The following is a 21,718-nucleotide window of genomic DNA, read 5'->3' on the forward strand; positions in this document are numbered from 1 at the left end:
TATGACTGGGCCAGGGCTGACCTGGGGACACAGCGTTGGTTAACCGCTATGACGGGGCCAGGGCTGACCTGGGAACACAGCGTTGGTTTACTGCTCTATGAGGCCAGGTGTGAGGAGACCGCAAGGGACAATTAATACGTTAAATATGGTAATTACCACCTGGGCTCCTCATTAACATGAATACATTTTTGTTTATTTATTTATATGTGTGTGAGAGAAAGTGTGTGTGTGTGTGTGTGTGGGGAGAACAGTGTTTCTGAGTCTGTGTGCATGTGAGAGAGTGTGTGTGTGGTGGGGAGTATTTGGGTCATTGTGTGTGAGAATAACTGTGTGTTTGTGTGTGTGTGTGTGTGCGTGCAGGTGTTCTGACCAGGGATTTACATGTGTGTGTGTTTGTCATACATCTCCATTGTGCCTGTGTCACATGTTCCTGTTTGTCAGTCAGTCAGTCAGTCAGTCAGTCAGTCAGGGTGAAGCAGGCTGCCACATCACGTTACACACAAGGCTCCGCTCCTCTCCCCTAAGGCCCACCCACTACATGTCACAGAATTTAAATGATGTCACTGTCTGACAAGGATTTGTGCTACATGTAGGACAGAAGTAGACCTGTTTAATCCAAATTATAAACTGGGTGGTTCCAGCCCTGAATGCTGATTGGCTGACAGCCGTGGTATATCAGACCGTATACCACGGGTATGACATCTATTTTTACTGCTCTAATTACGTTGGTAACCAGTTAATAATAACAACAAGGCACCTCGGGGGTTTGTGGTATATGACCAGTATACCCGGCTAAGGGCTGTGCCTAAGAAAAGCCCTTAGCCGTGGTATATTGGCCAAATACCACACCCCCATGTACCTAATTGCTTAATAATACCATCCTGTAGTTGGTAATGCCCTCCCTCCTTTCTGGTTTGAGAATGTGACGAAGTCTGACACATCCATTCAGAGGAACATTGACATCTGAGCTAGACCACATGAATCCAGGTTACTTATGGTGTCTAATCCACACCATTCCCAAGGAAAGCTTTCTGGGGTTATACTGCCATCTTGTGCTATGCAATGAGCATCTTTAGCTCTCACTATCAAGAACCTACTCCAAAACAGGGGCGTCAAACTCATTTTCCCTGTGGGCTGCATTCCATCTTCACCGAGGTCTGGAGGGCCGCACTTAAAATAGATTATTAATCCAAGCTGTCAAAATTTGCTCAAAAGTTATTAAAATCAAATCAAATTTTATTTGTCACATACACATGGTTAGCAGATGTTAATGCGAGTGTAGCGAAATGCTTGTGCTTCTAGTTCCGACCATGCAGTAATATCTAACAAGTAATCTAACCTAATAATTTCACAACAACTACCTTATACACACAAGTGTAAAGGAATGAATAAGAATATGTACATAAAAATATATGAATGAGTGATGGCCGAAAGGCATAGGCAAGATGCAGTAGATGGTAGAGTACAGTATATACATATGAGATGAGTAATGTAGGGTATGTAAACATTATATAAAGTGGCATTGTTTAAAGTGGATAGTGATACATTTATTACATCAATTTTTCCATTATTAAAGTGGCTAGAGTTGAGTCAGTATGTTGTCAGCAGCCACTCAAAGTTAGTGATGGCTGTTTAACAGTCTGATGGCCTTGATATAGAAGCTGTTTTTCAGTCTCTCGGTCCCCGCTTTGATGCACCTGTACTGACCTCGCCTTCTGGATGATAGCGGGGTGAACAGGCAGTGGCTCGGGATGTTGTTGTCCTTGATGATCTTTTTGGCCTTCCTGCGACATCGGGTGGTGTAGGTGTCCTGGAGGGCAGGTAGTTTGCCCCCGGTGATGCGTTGTGCAGACCTCACTACCCTCTGGAGAGCCTTACGGTTATGGGCGGAGCAGTTGCCGTACCAGGCGGTGATACAGCCCTACAGGATGCTCTCGATTGTGCATCTGTAAAGGTTTGTGAGTGTTTTTGGTGACAAGCCGAATTTCTTCAGCCTCCTGAGGTTGAAGAGGCGCTGCTGTGCCTTCTTCACCACGCTGTCTGTGTGGGTGGACCATTTCAGTTTGCCCGTGATGTGTACGCCGAGGAACTTAACTTTCCACCCTACTATGGTGTTAAATGCTGAGCTGTCGTCGATGAACAGCATTCTTACATAGGTATTCCTCTTGTCCAGATGGGTTAGGGCAGTGTGCAGTGTGATTGCGTCGTCTGTGGACCTATTGGGGCGGTAAGCAAATCGGAGTGGGTCTAGGGTGTCAGGTAGGGTGGAGGTGATATGGTCCTTGACTAGTCTCTCAAAGCACTTCATGATGACGGAAGTGAGTGCTACGGGGCGGTAGTCATTTAGCTCAGTTACCTTAGCTTTCTTGGGAACAGGAACAATGGTGGCCCTCTTGAAGCATGTGGGAACAGCAGACTGGGATAAGGATTGATTGAATATGTCCGTAAACACCACAGCCAGCTCGTCTGCGCATGCTCTGAGGACGCGGCTGGGGATGCCGTCTGGGCCTGCAGCCTTGCGAGGGTTAACACGTTTAAATGTTTTACACACATTGGCTGCAGTGAAGGAGAGCCCGCAGGTTTTGGTAGCGGGCCGTGTCAGTGGCACTGTATTGTCCTCAAAGCGAGCAAAGAAGTTGTTTAGTCTGTCTGGGAGCAAGACATCGTGGTCCGCGACGGGGCTGGTTTTTCTTTTGTAGTCGTGATTGACTGTAGACCCTGCCACATACCTCTTGTGTCTGAGCTGTTGAATTGTGACTCTACTTTGTCTCTATATTGACGCTTAGCTTGTTTGATTGCCTTGCGGAGGGAATAGCTACACTGTTTGTATTCGGTCATGTTTCCGGTCACCTTGCCCTGATTAAAAGCAGTTGTTTGCACTTTCAGTTTTGCGCGAATGCTGCCATCAATCCACGGTTTCTGTTTGAGGAGCGTTTTAATAGACGCTGTGGGTACAACATCACTGATGCACTTGCTAATAAACTCGCTCACCGAATCAGCGTATTCATCAATGTTGTTGTTCGACGCTATGCGGAACAGTCCACGTGATCGAAGCAATCTTGAAGTGTGGAATCCGATTCGTCGGACCAGCGTTGAACAGACCTGAGCGCGAGTGCTTTCTGTTTTAGTTTCTGTCTATAGGCTGGGAGCAACAAAATGGAGTCGTGGTCAACTTTTCCGAAAGGAGGGCGGGGGAGGGCCTTATCCTGTTAGGGCTAGGGGGCAGTATTGACACGGCTGGATAAAAAACATACCCGATTTAATCTGGTTACCACTCCTACCCAGTAACTAGAATATGCATATACGTATTACATATGGATAGAAAACACCCTAAATTTTCTAAAACTGTTTGAATGGTGTCTGTGAGTATAACAGAACTCAAATGGCAGGTCAAAACCTGAGAGATTCCTTTACAGGAAGTGGCCTGTCTGACCATTTCTTGAACTTCTTTTCCATCTCTATCATTTACTAAGGATCTCTGCTCTAACGTGACACTTCCCACGTCGTCCATAGGCGCTCAGAGCCCGGGAAAAAACAGAATGTCGTCATTCCAGCCCCAGGCTGAAACACATTATCGCCTTTCTCAAGTGGCCGATCAAGGGACACTGGGCTTATGCGCATGACCCGACCGCCCCCGCCTTTGGGATTTTTTCCTCTGTTTGCCGAAAAGGAGATTCCCTGTCGGAATATTATCGCTTTTCTACGAGAAAAATGGCGTAAAAATTGATTTTAAACAGCGGTTGACATGCTTCGAAGTACGGTAATGGAATATTTAGAATTTTATTGTCACGAATTGCGCCATGCGCGCGACACTTCTTTACTATTTCGGATAGTGTCTGGAACGCACGAACAAAACGCCGCTATTCGGATATAACGATGGATTATTTTGGACCAAACCAACATTTGTTATTGAAGTAGCAGTCCTGGGTGTGCATTCTGACGAAGACAACAAAAGGTAATCAAACTTTTATAATAGTAAATATGATTATGGTGAGTGCTAAACTTGCCGGGTGTCTAAATAGCGAGCCCGTGATGCCTGGGCTATGTACTTAGAATATTGCAAAATGTGCTTTCACCAAAAGCTATTTTAAAATCGGACATATCGAGTGCATAGAGGAGGTCTGTATCTATAATTCTTAAAATAATTGTTATGCTTTTTGTGAACGTTTATCGTGAGTAATTTAGTAAAATGTTAGCGAATTCCCCGGAAGTTTGCGGGGGGTATGCTAGTTCTGAACGTCACATGCTAATGTAAAAAGCTGGTTTTTGATATAAATATGAACTTGATTGAACAAAACATGCATGTATTGTATAACATAATGTCCTAGGGTTGTCATCTGATGAAGATCATCAAAGGTGAGTGCTGCATTTAGCTGTCTTCTGGGTTTTGGTGACATTATATGCTGGCTTGAAAAATGGGTGTCTGATTATTTCTGGCTTGGTACTCTGCTGACATAATCTAATGTTTTGCTTTCGTTGTAAAGCCTTTTTGAAATCGGACAGTGTGGTTAGATTAACGAGAGTCTTGTCTTTAAATAGCTGTAAAATAGTCATATGTTTGAGAAATTGAAGTAATAGGATTTTTAAGGTTTTGAAAATCGCGCCACAGGCTGCCAGTGGCTGTTACGTAGGTGGGACGAATTCGTCCCGCCTAGCCTAGAGAGGTTAATCTTGCTCGCACGTCATCAATTTTATTTTCCAATGATTGCACGTTGGCCAACAGGACGGATGGCAGTGGGGTTTTACTTGCTCACCTACAAATTCTCAGAAGGCAGCCCGACCTCCGCCCCCTTTTTCTCCGTCTTCTCTTCACGCAAATGACTGAGATTTGGGCCTGTTCCCGGGAAAGCAAGCGTCCCACCTAGCCCATAGAGGTTAAATGCGTCGCGGAGGTTAGAATAACAATGATCCAGGGTTTTGCCAGCCCGGGTTGCGCAATCGATATGCTGATAGAATTTAGGGAGCCTTGTTTTCAGATTAGCCTTGTTAAAATCCCCAGGTACAATAAATGCAGCCTCAGGATATGTGGTTTCCAGTTTACATAGAGTCAAATGAAGTTCTTTCAGGGCCGTCGATGTGTCTGCTTGGGGGGGAATATACACGACTGTGATTATGATCGAAGAGAATTCTCTTGGTAGATAATGCGGTCGGCATTTGATTGTGAGGAATTTTAAGTAAGGTGAACAAAAGGACTTGAGTTCCTGTGTGTTGTTATGATCACACCACGTCTCGTTAATCATAAGGCATACACCCCCGCCCTTCTTCTTACCAGAGAGATGTTTGTTTCTGTCGGCGCGATGCGTGAAGATAACAGGTGGCTGTACCGACTCCGATAGCGTGTCTCGAGTGAGCCATGTTTCCGTGAACGTTACAGTCTCCGATGTCTCTCTGGAAGGCAACCCTTGCTCGGATTTCATCTACCCTGTTGTCAAGAGACTGGACTTTGGCGAGTAGTATGCTCGGGAGCAGTGCGCGATGTGCCCGTCTACGGAGCCTGACCAGAAGACCGCTCCGTCTGCCCCTTCTACGGCGCTGTTATTTTGGGTCGCCGGCTGGGATCCGATCCATTGCCCTGGGTGGTGGACCAAACAGAGGATCAGCTTCGGGAAAGTCGTATTCCTCGTCGTAATGTTGGTGAGTTGACGTTGCTCTTATATCCAATAGTTCCTCCCGACTGTTTGTAATAAAACCTAAGATTTCCTGGGGTAACAATGTAAGAAATAACACATAAAAAAAAATAAAAAATACTGCATAGTTTCCTAGGAACGCGGCCTATTTACTCAAACCATCCAGCCCGCGGGTGTTTTGAGTAAATAGGCCTAGAGTTTGACATGTGCTCAAAGAAATCTAACTACATCAACATCAACCATTACAATGCCAAGAGTGTGCAAAGTTGTCATCAAGGCAAAGGATGGCTACTTTGAAGAATCACAAATATAAAATAAATGTAGACTTGTTTAATACTTTTATGGTTACTACATGAGTCCATATGTGTTATTTCATAGTTTTGATGTCTTCACTATTATTCTACATTGTAGAAAATAGTAAAAAGAAAAGAAAAACCCAGGAATGAGTAGGTGAGTCCAAACTTCTGACTGGTACTGTATATATATTTTTTTTTTTACATATTTATTGAGCTCATTTATACAGGACTGAACAGAATGGATACAATATATTTGTTGTGTATCTCTGGCTTGCTGTAGTGTGATAAGATCCTATGGAAACAGAAGTATCTGCCATTCTATTTCTCACAGTGGGTTAACCTTGTGAAAAGAGCTATATTTTCCTTGAGAAACATGTAAACATAAACAACAGCTTCTAAAATGATTTTCCTCCAATGGAAACCGCATAAGAAGTAGAGGTGACCGTACTATCGACAGGCTAGATGGCCACCAGCAAGTCAAGTGCATCTGGTGAGGGGACGAGCAGCAGTCTTCCTTTGAAGCCCATGTATGCGTCCCAAATGGCACCCTATTCCCTACATAGTGCATTACACCCCTATGGGATTTGGCCAAAAGTAGTGCACTACATAGGGAATAGGGTGCCATTTGGGAAGAAGCCAAATGGCATCTCACAAGTTAAACTGGAGTAAATTACGTTTTTTGAAAGTGTTTTAAAGGAAAATGCTTCATTCTTTGATGAAAGTCCTATTCAGTCCCACTTTAAACATATCAGTCCGAAGTAGGAGTTAGAAACTGTTACCCCCTTTTTAAAAGAATGAGCTGGAGGTCGAAGAGAGGACTTTCCTCTCATCCTCTTCCCCTTTCCTAACTGATGATAGCAGGGTATGGCAGAACAGGATAGCTAATGCTAAAACTGTTTTGCTGTCCCTTCTGCTGACTGATCTGTATTCATTTAATAAAACAAACGTAACAGCAATGATTCAATGGCAGAATCGTTCATTTAAATGTTTATTGTACAGTACAATCAAATAGCTAATTCATATATAATCAGTATAAACCCAACATAAGCTTCATGCAATGCAATGTCACTGATAAGAATATGCAGACATGTATGGTATTTACAGTATTAGCCATTACAGATGGATGTAAGGTGTGAGCTTTTTCTTCTGAAATTACATAACATTCACTACACCTTTCCTGCAGTCAAATGACCAAATCGCCCTCTAGTGGCCTTATGGGTGGAATGTTATTAATATTTTTTATAATTTCATAATTAATAAACATTCTTTTACAAAACACGGCAAAAATCTCACGGTTTTGTTATATTTCAGTCTTCTGTGAAGTATATAAAGTGTAATATTGGGATGCAAACTCAAAAGTGTAATACATTTTAACTCTATATCTGACATGGTGTCTTCTTTTTTTAAAGCCCATAACCATGTTTAAGAGATGTATACTTTGGTTTCAAAGTAGATTTGATTAAGACTACCAAGATATGTTTCCAATAGAGAGCCAACGCTCTGATCATCAGGGTCTATCTCTGAATTCTCTAAGTTAAGTTTATAGTTTCAGTCGCCTGTCAGAGGCCTTGTGTCCAGAGGTTAGGGTGTGAGATAACCAAACAAGCCTGCTGGTCACTCTGACCCATGACCGCTTACCCAAGCATGACAGGTCAGAGCTGGAGGCATGGGAGACGGGCACACTGCCGCTGAGCTCCTATCCACAGCTCATGTCCAAGGGGTCACTCTGTGTCCCTATATGCACCCTGCTGACACCTGTGTTACTGCCTTGGAGCTTAGTGGGGTCTGTGGGGTAGAGGTGGTGCTGCTGGTGCTGGTAAATGCTTTCCCCCTGCTGGCTACAGGTGAAGTATGTGTCTGGATGGAGTCATCATAACTGCCCCTGAGGCCTAACAGGTAGGTGGACATCATCCAGATCCAGAGGAAAGAAATCAGTTGGTGGAGTCACTCTCAATGTCTATACCTCCTACATAGAAGTCAAGGTTGAGGAGCTCAGGGTCAGAGTCAGTGCAGGAGGGGGCGGGCTTTTCTATACATATACACTGCAACAGTTCCTGGTCTACGGGACGCTGAGCACTCGGCATCCAATCAGATGTGTCCCAGTGATAGCCTATTCGGGGCGAAAATGTTATCAGTAAAAAACAAGCATGCATGTAACAATGGTTCATATTTTGGCACAAATAAGCTGTGCATCGCTGTGAATGAGAAGTGATTTAGCTTTATAATTAGTACACAAATAGATTCTCTCAAAGTGTCTGTCTCCCCTTAGACAGAAATATACATACAGACATGCGAAAATCATCTCAGTAGTCTGTTACTGTGGCCATTGCTGGAGAATAGTCTGATAGGAGGTTTGGAGAATATAAACTGTGGATTATTATAAAGTGTCCAATCAAAAACTCTTATTTTGACCAATAGGTAAAATAATGTGTAGATACTCCACTAAGAAAACCAATGGTCCAAACCTTATGTCTCTCTCATAATCTCATAACCCTTGTAGGATGGCCAAGATTAGGGTCACAGTAACTAAACTCATCATCTGTCTTCTCCAATCAGGAGGACATAAAACAACATAGAGGTAAGACACAGTTGAAGTCGGAAGTTTACATACACCTTAGCCAAATACATTTAAACTCAGTTTCACAATTCCTGACATTTAATACTAGTAAAAATTCCCTGTCTTTGTCACAGGATCCAACGAAAGTGGCGCCCCTCCTCGGTCGGGCGGCGCTCGGCGGTCGTCGTCGCCGGCCTATTAGCTGCCACCGATCGTTGTTTCTGTGTCGTTTAGTTTTGTCTGTCTGTTCCGCACCTGTTTTGTGTATGTCATTAGTGGGGACTTATTTAATGTGTGTTTTCAGTTGGGATTTTGTGCAGGATTGTTTATTGTCCACGTTGTGTGATCGATAGTTTGTTTTTGTGAAAGGATTTACCGGGCTGCGCTCCTTGCCTTAGAAAGTGTATTTTTGTTTGTGCTGTACGGGCGCAGTTTACCAGTTACTGGAACTTTGTATAGCACCCTGTGCTTTTCGGCGTGTGAGTAGGATCATTAAAGACACTCACCTCCAACACCTCTGTCTCCTGCACTTGATTCCACCCATCCACCAGTCCAAGTCAAACGTGACAGTCTTAGGTCAGTTAGGATCACAACTTTATTTTAAGAATGTGAAATGTCAGAATAATAGTAGAGAGAATGATTTATTTCAGCTTTTATTTCTTTCATCACATTCCCAGTGGGTCAGAAATGTACATACACTCAATTAGTATTTGGTAGCATTGCCTTTAAATTGTTTAACTTGGGTCAAATGTTTTGTGTTGCCTTCCACAAGCTTCCCACAATAAGTTGGGTGAATTTTGGCCCATTCTTCCTGACAGAGCTGGTGTAACTGAGTCAGGTTTGTAGGCTTCTTTGCTCGCACACACTTTTTCAGTTCTGCGCACAAATTTTCTATAGGGTTGAGGTCAGGGCTTTGTGATGGCCACTCCAACACCTTGACTTTGTTGTCCTTAAGCCATTTTGCCACAACTTTGGAAGTATGCTTGGGGTCATTGTCCATTTGGAAGACCCATTTGAAACCAAGTTTTAACTTCCTGACTGATGTTTTGAGATGTTGCTTCAATATATCCACATCATTTTCCTACCTCATGATGCCATCTATTTTGTGAATTGCACCAGTCCCTCCTGCAGCAAAGCACCCCCACAACATGATGCTGCCACCCCTGTGCTTTACGGTTGGGATGGTGTTCTTCGGCTTGCAAGCCTCCCCCTTTTCCATCCAAACATAACGATGGTCATTATGGCCAAACAGTTCTATTTTTGTTTCATCAGACCAGAGGACATTTCTCCAAAAAGTACGATCTGTGTCCCCATGTGCAGTTGCAAACCATAGTCTGGCTTTTTTATGGCGGTTTTGGAGCAGTGGCTTCTTCCGTGCTGAGCGGCCTTTCAGGTTATGTTGATATAGGACTCGTTTTACTGTGGATATAGATGATTTTGTACCTGTTTCCTCCAGCATCTTCACAAGGTCCTTTGCTGTCGTTCTGGGATTGATTTCCACTTTTCGCACCAAAGTACATTCATCTCTAGCAGACAGAACACGTCTCCTTCCTGAGCGGTATGACGGCTGCGTGGTCCCATGGTGTTTATTCATGCATACTATTGTTTGTACAGATGAACGTGGTACCTTCAGGTGTTTGGAAATTATTCACAAGGATGAACCAGACTTGTAGAGGTCTACAATTATTTTCTGAGGTCTTGGCTGGTTTCTTTTGATTTTCCCATTATGTCAAGGAAAGAGGCACTGAGTTTGAAGGTAGGCCTTGAAATACATCCACAGGTACCCCTCCAATTGACTAAAATTAGCCTATCAGAAGCTTCTAAAACCATGACATCATTTTCTGGAATTTTCCAAGCTGTTTAAAGGCACAGTCAACTTAGTGTATGTAAACTTCTGACCCACTGGGATTGTGATACAGTGAATTATAAGTGAAATAATCTGTAAAAAATTGTTGGAAAAATTACTTGTGTCATGCACAAAGTAGCTGTCCTAACCGACTTGCCAAAACTATAACTTGTTAACAACAAATTTGTGTAGTGGTTGAAAAACGAGTTTTAATGACTCCAACATAAGTGTATGTAAACTTCCGACTTCAACTGTAGATATCAATTTTGAGACATGACATCTTAATATTTTAGTATACACTTTTCATATTAATGAGACATTTCTCAGAAAAACAGGTGTATCTCTATGAAATGTCAACAGAGCACTGAGCGTACCGCAAGCTATTTATTTTCAAAGTCTTTTACATTTAATTTACAACATATTCAAATAATGATTGAGAGACATTTTCATTAAAAACATTATTTTGATGAATTTATTCATACTATTTCTTCCACAAGATATAGTCCTGACCCAAATCTGGGGTTGCAACTCAAGCTGGCTAGTCGTTCGTTCTATCGGTTCGGTTGCCAGAGACGCGATCCAGTAGTTAAGTCTTTTTGTTCTAAATCTATGGACACAACGTTCCGTTGCCATGATGGCTGGCAATGTTCTTATCCCTTGCCTGCTACCTAATCAACTTTGACTAACACAGTCAGGGACTGCGGTTGAAAATTAGCCGGCTGGCTAAAACCGGCACTTTTACTGAAACGTTGATTAATGTGCACTGTCCCTGTAAAAATAAAATAAACTCAAATAAACATTGTAGCCAGAATAACAGTAAAGTAGCTGCATTTGTGTTTGTTTAAGCTGTTTTTCAGTGACTTTTTGGGGGATACATCCATAACAATGAGCTAATGTGTGATTTCGCCTGGCCTAGAAAATGTGCTCTCTTGCTGTTCACTGTTCAGAAGAGATAGCCAACTACACAGCTAACATAATAATTTCAAACTGAAGCCGGAATGACAACAGACTAGCTGCATTTTGTCTTTTTCTATTGACATTTCTTTGTATATATCCATAAAATGCTGATTCATGATTTCGACTGGCAGCGAAAAGCTGCCAGCCTGTCTGTTTCGTCCCGGCACCACATTCATTACCATAGAACAGCTGGAGACTGAATTTCAATATTGAAACAGACAGCAAGGTTATTACACATCTCCGCTGTTGAAAACCAAATGCTAGTCTAAAAGAAACGGGAGATAATGTCTAGATGCTTTTTAGAATGTAGATCTAGTATATAAAATGCCTGTCTGAGCTGATTAGACTGTGGATTACGCAGTCAGACAGAACAGAGTAAATCGGCTAAATCTATGACGTTAAAATGCCTGTGGTAACTTGTGGAATAGACACTGGCTGGAATGCATTTTTAACCAATCAGCATCCAGTATTAGACCCACCCGTTGTATAATTAAGCTTTTTGCGACCCACGGAAAAAACTTTGCAGACAACCACAGCATATAAAATCCTCAAAAGTCACTGTGAGAAGATATTGGTACGTATTATTGGATGTATTAGGTTACAAAATCCAACTTTAGGATACAATGTTAATGTATTTTAGAGAAAGACCTCACAGAATGATTCAGAACATGAACAATCATATTTGTCTTGGTAAAATGTATTTTATAACATAAGGAAGTGAAATTCCATCACCAAACACGTTTTCGACACCTAATAATTAGTGATTTCTCAACATCATTGTGAAATCTCCTCTGTATTAAATCAGATTAGAGACCCACAGGCCTTCAGCAGCACATTCAACGGTAAGATGTTATAGAGGGTTTATTTACAAGGCAGCACATTGTTAAACGGTCCTTTCGGAGTACAATTCTGCATTCGCTATGGTAAGCTAACAGAGCATGAGAGGAGAGAAGACAAGCACATCACCTCTGGTGTTTTGAAGATCACAAGCCTAGTAATGACAGCTGAGAGAGAAATAAAATATTTCACGTTTAAAATCAAGAGTTTATACTACAAAGAGACAATTTAACACCCATGGGAGTCAGTGTATTGGACTGATGCCTACTGAAGAGCATATACTGCATGTAAGGATATAGCCAGAACCACTGAGACCTAGTCAGAACCACTGAGACCTCTAGCCAGAACCACTGGGACCTCTAGCCAGAACCACTGAGACCTAGTCAGAACCACTGAGACCTCTAGCCAGAACCACTGAGACCTCTAGCTAGAACCACTGAGACCTAGTCAGAACCACTGAGACCTCTAGCCAGAACCACTGGGACCTCTAGCCAGAACCACTGAGACCTCTAGCCAGAACCACTGAGACCTAGTCAGAACCCCTGAGACCTCTAGCCAGAACCACTGAGACCTCTAGCCAGAACCACTGAGACCTCTAGCCAGAACCACTGAGATCTAGTCTGAACCACTGAGACCTCTAGCCAGAACCACAGAGACCTCTAGCCAGAACCACTGGGACCTCTAGCCAGAACCACTGGGACCTCTAGCCAGAACCACTGGGACCTAGTCAGAATCACTTACAGCCAACATTACCTCATCTACTGACTCCCTAAACACAATGATCTACTGACTCCCTGAACACAACTACAGTGGCTTGCAAAAGTATTCAGCCCCTTGGCACTTTTCCTATTTTGTTGCCTTACAATCTGGAATTAACATTTATTTTGGGGGGGGGGGGTTGTATCATTTGATTTACACAACATGCTTAACACTTTGAAGATGCAAAATATTTTTTATTGTGAAACAAACAAGAAATGACACAAAAAAACATAACTTGAGCGTGCATAACTATTCACCCCATCAAAGTCAATACTTTGTAGAGCCACCTTTTGCAGCAATTACAGCTGCAAGTCTCTTGGGGTACGTCTCTATAAGCTTGGCACATCTAGCCACCGGGATTTTTTCCCATTCTTCAAGGGAAAACTGCTCCAGCTCCTTCAAGTTGGATGGGTTCCGCTGGTGTACAGCAATCTTTAGGTCATATCACAGATTCTCAATTGGATTGAGGTCTGGGCTTTGACTAGGCCATTCCAAGACATTTAAATGTTTCCCCTTAACCTGTCTGGGATAGGGGGCAGTATTTTCACGGCCGGATAAAAAAACGTACCCGATTTAAACTGGTTACTACTCTTGCCCAGAAACGAGAATATGCATATTATTAGTAGATTTGGATAGAAAACACTCTAACGTTTCTAAAACTGTTTGAATGGTGTCTGTGAGTATAACAGAACTCAAAAACCTGAGAAGATTCCAAGCAGGAAGTGGCCTGTCTGACAATTTGTAGTCCTTCTGTTGCATCTCTATCGAAATTACAGTATCTGTGCTGTTACATGACACTTTCTAAGGCTTCCATTGGCTCTCTAAAGCCTTCAGAAACCGGATTGACGCGTCTCCTGTCTCTGGGCAGATAACAGCAGCTTAGTTTGTCAGTGGACTGCCTGGTGACAGAGAGACTGGAGATGCGCGTTCACGAGACCTCGCCATTTTTTTCTTTCCCTCTTTGAATGAATACAACGTTGTCCGGTTGGAATATTAGCGCTATTTTACAAGAAAAATAGCATAAACATTTATTTTAAACAGCGTTTGACATGCTTCTAAGTACGGTAAAGGAACATTTTGAACATTTTTGTCACGAAATGCGCTCGCGCGTTACCCTTTGGATAGTGACCTGAACGCACAAACAAAACAGAGGTATTTGGATATAACTATGGATTATTTGGAACCAAAACAACATTTGTTGTTGAAGTAGAAGTCCTGGGAGTGCATTCTGATGAAGAACAGCAAAGGTAATCCAATTTTTCTAATAGTAATTCTGAGTTTAGTGAGCCCCGACCTTGGCAGGTGTCTGAATAGCTAGCCTGTGATGGCTGAGCTATGTACTCAGAATATTGCAAAATGTGTTTTCGCCGAAAAGCTATTTTAAAATCGGACATAGCGATTGCATTAAAGGAGTTCTGTATCTATAATTCTTAAAATAATTGTTATGTATTTTGTCAATGTTTATGATGAGTAATTTAGTAAATTCACCGGAAGTTTTCGCTGGGTATGCTAGTTCTGAACATCACATGCTAATGTAAAAAGCTGTTTTTTTATATGAATATGAACTTGATTGAACAAAACATGCATGTATTGTATAACATAATGTCCTAGGAGTGTCATCTGATGAAGATCATCAAAGGTTAGTGCTGCATTTAGCTGTGGTTTGGGTTTTTGTGACATATATGCTTGCTTTGAAAATGGCTGTGTGATTATTTTTGGCTGGGTACTCTCCTGACATAATCTAATGTTTTGTTTTCACTGTAAAGCCTTTTTGAAATCGGACAATGTGGTTGGATTAACGAGAGTCTTATCTTTCAAATGGTGTAAAATAGTCATATGTTTGAGAAATTGAAGTCATAGCATTTTTGAGGTATTTGTATTTCGCACCACGCGATTCCACTGGCTGTTGAATAGAGTGGGACGCTAACATCCCACCTAGACCAGAGAGGCTAAACCACTGGAGTGTTGCTTTAGCAACAGTGGAGTGTTGCCACTGGAGTGTTGCTTCGGGTCATTGTCCTGCTGGAAGGTGAACCTCTGTCCCAATCTCAAATCTCTGGAAGACTGAAACAGGTTTCCCTCAAGAATTTACCTGTATTTAGCGCCATCCATCATTCCTTCAACTCTGACCAGTTTCCCAGTCCCTGCCAATGAAAAACATACCCACATCATGATGCTGCCACCACCATGCTTCACTGTGGGGATGGTGTTCTCGGGGTGATGAGAGGTGTTGGCTTTGCGCCAGACAGTGTTTTCCTCGATAGCCAAAAAGCTCAATTTTAGTCTCATCTGACCAGAGTACCTTCTTCCATATGTTTGGGGAGTCTCCCACATGCCTTTTGGTGAACACCAAACGTTTGCTAATTTTTTTCTTTCAGCAATAACTTTTTTTATGGTCACTCTTCCATAAAGCCCAGCTCTGTGGAGTGTATGGCTTAAGGTGGTCCTATGGACAGACACTCCAATCTCCGGTGTGGAGCTTTGCAGCGCCTTCAGGGTTATCTTTGGTCTCTTTGTTGCCTCTCTGATTAATCCCCTCCTTGCCTGGTCCGTGAGTTTTGGTGGGCAGCCCTCTCTTGACAGGTTAGTTGTGGTGCCATATTATTTCTATTTTTTAATAATGAATTTAATGGTGCTCCATGGGATGTTCAAAGTTTTGGATATTTTTTTATAACCCAACCCTGATCTGTACTTTCCACAACTTTCTCCCTGACCTGTTTGGAGAGCTCCATGGTCTTCATGGTGCACCAGATCTTATTTAGGGGCTTCACAGTAAAGGGGTGAATACATATGCATGCACCACTTTTCCGTTTTTTCATTTTTTTTCATTTCACTCCACCAATTTGGCCTATTTTGTGTATGTCAATTACATGAAATCCAAATAAAAATCCATTGAAATTACAGGTTGTAATGCAACAAAATAGGAAACATGCAATGGGTGAAGAATACTTTTGCAAGGCACTGTATCTCCTGCCTCCCTCAACATAACTATCTCCTGCCTCCCTAAACACAACTGTCTCCTGAAACAACTAGTGTAGTATAAGATAGGAATGATACCTTATTTTCCACAGTAAATACTGTGTGATTGAAGTCCTATGAGGGCTAAGGAGGGAGTGACAAGAGAAATCTAACATTAGCACACAATAAATTTACCAAATACTTCATAGGGTTAATACTCCATTGAGTAATAGAGTTGGAAATAAATAGATGGGAATTTAACCATATTTTTCAGAATAAACAAATGCTAATGGTATGGATTGGAACCACAGAAGCCACAAACTACACTTAACACAAGAGTTCAGGACAACAAAAGGATGTGCTCTTACACTTACAACAGGAGACTATCAGGAGACTGTCAAACTATCAGGAGACTATCAGTTGATTGCCAGTTTATCAGTACTGTACATGTAGATTGCCAGACTATCAGCAGACTATCAGCAGATTATCAAGAGATTGTAAGACTATCAGGAGACTATTGGGCTACATCCCACGTCGTCAATGTAAATGACAACTTACACTGTGCCCCCTGTTAAACCCTGACCTGGGGCTGTGCATAGATTTAATCCAAACTGGAGCTGAGACTAGAGAAAAGGAGAGGAAGAAGGACAAGTGACGTAAGAGAGAACACTCATTCAGAGGTATCATTACAGGTAGAAGGTGTTACCTAATAACATGCATTAGCCTGGATTACAGCACTTACACTGTGATGTCTCACCCTGTCATCTTGGGACGAGTAACGAAACCTACCGTTCTCATCTCCTGATCCTGACTGGTAGGAACAGAGGGACTCTGAGGCACTGCCACGGTTTTCCAGGTCTTTCCTAGATCTCTGAGTGGAGACCGGCTCCAGCTCCACTACCTCTTCTGGGGGAGACAAAGATACAAATCACTTATTCATCCTTATGACCCTCCTGATGAAGACAACATTGTTTGATTCACCATAAACACAAAGGTATCATACTGTACTGTACGTAAAGCCACATCAAATGTGCAATTTAATTTTGTTGTTTACAACAAAAATACATGCATGTTATCAAAGTAAAGCTGATAGGTCAAAATGTGAAAACTATGAATGGCAAAACAGTGTCTTCTCATTTCCTGCTCCCAGCCTCCAGTCATCTGCTCTCTCACCATCATAGTGGTAGTCCCAGCAGGGTTTCTGGATGGACTCCGTCTCTGAAGGGGTGTTGGAATGCAAACGGCGTGGCAGGGTGGGAGCCACACTGCACACTGCCACCCCTCTCCTCAGCATGGGCACGGGGTCTGGGTCAGGGGTGCTGTGCTCTGTGGGTTCCACTAACCCAAGACTTTCGCAGGAACCCTTGTTCAGGTTGTAGCGTGAGTTGCTGGGGTAACTAGGGGTGTAGGAGATAGGTCTAACTGGGATCTGTGGTGGAACGTCCAAGTAGACTGGGACTCCCCGGCTGGACTTGACCTCCAGGTAAGCTCTCCCAAAGAACTCTTTACCATCTTCATCCTTAAGGTTCAAAGTTCGAACGTCACAATTATTTGCCATATATTCAAAAATACAATCAATCACTTACTGACAACAGATATGATACCTCATATTCCTTAGATCTGTCCTGTTTGGCCCTCTTCCGGACGGCTACAAAGAGCAGCGACAGGCCGAAGATGGTGACCAGGAACAAGGCCAGTCCCAGGAGTTCCTCCAGGCCGATGGACCAGCTGGTGAACAGCAGCTCGTTCCTGACCAACACCTCGAGCTCACACTGCCGCCCAGCGAACCCCATCACGCAGCTACAGTTGAAGGAGCCGTAGGTGTTTACACACATACCTCCGTTAGAGCAGAGGCTCTCTGTCTGCATACACTCATCTACATCCCCAAGGCACCTGGGCAGAAGAACACTGTCCAGAGTCACATTCACATACAGCATCTATATGGAGTGTGTTCCAAATGGTCCCAATATAGTGCACTACTTTTGACCAGAGCTCTGTAGTGCACTATGTAGGGAATAGGGTGCCATTTGGGACGCATACATCCAGAACCTATATACAGTATATATTGCAGCTCTGGCACAGTGTGACATCATGGATGTGTCATACCAAACCCGGAGTGGAAGAAAGCGGGTTAGTGAGAGTAATGGATGTTTCTGCTTACCGTTCTCCCTGAAACCCCGGCTCACACTCACACACAGCCCCATCCAGACTGTCGATACAACGTCCACTGTTTCTGCAGGGGTTATCTTTGCAGTACGGACCAACCGCACACCTGGAACATAGACACGCTTTTTAACTTCCCATACATCATCTATTTTCTTCAGTTTTTCACCAACAACAACAATGCTATGAGAAACGTCCAACCCCACAGGATAGCAGACATGTGACTAACACTATAAGGTTCTATCTGCGCAAAGCATAGTTCAGAGAAAATGAGCATTAAAGTCACAGAACTGTTTTGTAGTGATTTCGTCCTTCATAACCCATTAAGGTCCTCACCATAAAGGTACAGTGCTTTCAGAAAGTATTCACACCTCTTGACTTTTTACACATATTGTTGTGTTACAGCCATATTTGAGCCACTGGCCTACATACAATACCCCATAACGTGGAATTATGTTTTCGAAAAATTAAAAGCTGAAATATCTTGAGTCAATAAGTATTTAACCCCTTTGTTATGGCAAGCCTAAAGTTCAGGAGTAAAAATGTGCTTAACAAGTCACATAACAAGTTGCATGGGCTCACTCTGTGTGCAATCACCGTTCAGCAGGACAATAACCTAAAACACAAGGCCAAATCTACACTGGAGTTGTTTACCAAGACAGTGAATGTTCCTGAGTGGCCTAGTTACAGTTTTGACTTAAATCTACTTGTACGGCAAGACTGAAAATGGATGTTCAGCAATTGTTGTCCGGACCTCTGGCAGTCTCTATGGAGGTGCCACAGGGTTCAATTCTAGGGCCGACTCTTTTCTCTGTATACATCAATGATGTCGCTCTTGCTGCTGGTGATTCTCTGATCCACCTCTACGCAGACGACACCATTCTGTATACCTCTGGCCCTTCTTTGGACACTGTGTTAACTAACCTCCAGACAAGCTTCAATGCCATACAACTCTCCTTCCGTGGCCTCCAACTGCTCTTAAATGCAAGTAAAACTAAATGCATGCTCTTCAACCGATCGCTGCCTGCACCTGCCCGCCCGTCCATCATCACTACTCTGGACGGTTCTGACTTAGAATATGTGGACAACTACAAATACCTAGGTGTCTGGTTAGACTGTAAACTCTCCTTCTAGACTCACATTAAGCATCTCCAATCCAAAATTAAATCTAGAATGGGCTTCCTATTTCACAACAAAGCATCCTTCACTCATGCTGCCAAACATACCGTCGTAAAACTGACTACCCTACCGATCCTTGACTTCGGCGATGTCATTTACAGAGTAGCCTCCAGCACTCTACTCAGCAAATTGGATGCAGTCTATCACAGTGCCATCCGTTTTGTCACCAAAGCGCCATATACTACCCACCACTGCGACCTGTATGCTCTCGTTGGCTGGCCCTCGCTTCATATTCGTCGCCAAACCCACTGGCTCCAGGTCATCGATAAGTCTTTACTAGGTAAAGCTACGCCTTATCTCAGCTCACTGGTCACCATAGCAGCACCCACCCGTAGCACGCGCTCCAGCAGGTATATTTCACTGGTCACCCCCAAAGCCAATTCCTTCTTTGGCCGCCTTTCCTTTCAGTTCTCTGCTGCCAATGACTGGAACGAATGGCAAAAATCACTGAAGTTGGAGACCCATATCTCCCTCTCTAACTTAAAGCATCAGCTGTCAGAGAAACTCACAGATCATTGCACCTGTACATAGCCCATCTGTAAATAGCCCATTCAACTACCTCATCCCCATATTGTTTTTTTGCTCCTTTGCACCCCAGTATCTCGATTTGCACATTCATCTTCTGCACACCTATCACTCCAGTGTTAATTGCTAAATTGTAATTACTTCGCCACTACGGCCTATTTATTGCCTTACCTCCCTAATCTTACCTCATTTGCACACACTGTATATAGATTTTTTCTATTGTGTTATTGACTGTACGTTTGTTTATTCCATGTGTAACTCTGTGTTGTTGTTTGTGTCGCACTGCTTTGCTTTATCTTGACCAGGTCGCAGTTGTAAATGAGAACTTGGTCTCAACTGTCCTACTTGGTTAAATAAAGGTGAAATAAAAATAAAAATGATCAACAACCAATGTGACAGCTTGAAGAATGTTGAAATGAATAAATGGCAAAATGTTGTACAATTCCGGTGTGGAAAGACTTACCCAGAAAAACTCACAGCTGTAATCGCTGCAAAATGGGCTTCTACAAAGTATTGACTCAGGGGTGTGAATACTTATGCAAATGAGATATTTCTGTGTTGAACTGAGGTCTGTGACTAGAGGGAAGGTTATATCTGGCACGGAATGTTAAAATAATTCACATTTCCTTAGAAAAGTACAGACATTTAATGATTATATAAAGAGAATAGCCTTCCTTCTTTCTAATCACATCATGAAATATATTAATTCATGTTCATCACACATTTCTTAAAGCGATAGCTCTCGAAAATGACAAATACACTATATCCTATGGATAACTAGCAGCATTGTTAAAGCTTAGCTCTGGATGAGTAAACTGATATGTGTGTCTGGTCTCTGACACCCAAAGTCAGTAAACTACTTGCTAGTTATAAATAAAATGTGGTAAGTTTGACATTTTTGTGAAATACCTCTACCTTGGTGTTTTTCGTATTGATATAGAACAAGACAAAAGCAGCAATGCCTCTCCTAAGGTCCTTAAACATGCCCTAAGGCACCTGTATTTATTAAGTACTGGGAAAAAGAGGGCCAGAACCTATGATATGAATAATCAAGGACTTGGGACTAGAACCTATGATATGAATAATCAAGGACTTGGGACTAGAACCTATGATATGAATAATCAAGGACTTGGGACTAGAACCCATGATATGAATAATCGAGGACCTGGGACTGGAACCCATGATATGAATAATCAAGAACTTGGAATTACAAGGTTCTACCTGTAAAATGTATAGTTTGGAGTTAATGAGTATTTTTCAAGTGCCAGAACTATTTTGTGATGTCTTCCTCTTTCATGACTCAATAAGTATATGACCTTACATACAGTTAATTTTGATTGGCAGCCCAGCTTTGTGTGATTGGATTGCAGATATAACCTTAAAGCATCAAGTTAAAAGGTGTTTGCGCACAAAGAACATTCAGATTTTGATTTTTTTTTTTTTGTAAATTTACTTTGTAACAAATCTGACAGATCTCACATGTAAAGGACCACCTAATGAGCAACTCTATGTGAATAACTCATTTTTTACCAAGATGTCAAATAGAATCTCAAGGTCACGATTGGTTATGTCCCAACTGGCACCCTGTTCCCTATACAGTGCACTACTTTCAACCAGAACCCTAAGGGTCCTGGTCAAAAGTAGTGCACTTCAAAGGAATAGGGTGCCATTTGGGACACATTATTCCAAATGTCAGTTCATAATGGGTAACTGCTCTATATACCGTGGTCCTGAGTACTGTCCTCTACACTGGCAGTAAAAATCCTGGTTGTCCAGCACACAGGTTCCTCCATACAGACAGGGGTTGGAGGAACAGGGGCTAGCTGCCACCTCACAGTGAGACCCCATGAACAAGTCACTGCATTTACAGAAGTAACCTGCAATAGAAACAAGTGTATAATGTACAAAATAATATATATAGGACAATAAGATGTTCGAGACCAATATGTTCTGTATAGACTGTGAATAGGACTGTATGGTGATTTATCTATGTCAATAAATGGTGTCTGTCTCC

The 21,718-nt window shown here is 42.5% G+C and overlaps 1 protein-coding gene across 1 annotated transcript in view; it reads right to left on the reverse strand.

Annotated features, from left to right (window-relative positions):
* Nucleotides 1-6,882: 6,882 nt before the first annotated feature.
* LOC106612028 (protocadherin Fat 1) overlaps nt 6,883-21,718 on the reverse strand; it is a 44,473-nt gene continuing 29,637 nt past the window's right edge. Inside the window, exons 19-24 of the mRNA XM_045724090.1 lie at nt 21,428-21,581; nt 17,999-18,109; nt 17,442-17,730; nt 17,011-17,356; nt 16,627-16,743; nt 6,883-8,033 (exon numbers count right to left, since the gene is read on the reverse strand). Coding sequence (XP_045580046.1) covers nt 7,855-8,033; nt 16,627-16,743; nt 17,011-17,356; nt 17,442-17,730; nt 17,999-18,109; nt 21,428-21,581 — 1,196 coding nt within the window. The 3' untranslated portion in view covers nt 6,883-7,854. The remainder of the gene's footprint in view (nt 8,034-16,626; nt 16,744-17,010; nt 17,357-17,441; nt 17,731-17,998; nt 18,110-21,427; nt 21,582-21,718) is intronic.

Source organism: Salmo salar, chromosome ssa09, assembly GCF_905237065.1.
Source record: "Salmo salar chromosome ssa09, Ssal_v3.1, whole genome shotgun sequence".
Classification (NCBI taxonomy): domain Eukaryota; kingdom Metazoa; phylum Chordata; class Actinopteri; order Salmoniformes; family Salmonidae; genus Salmo; species Salmo salar.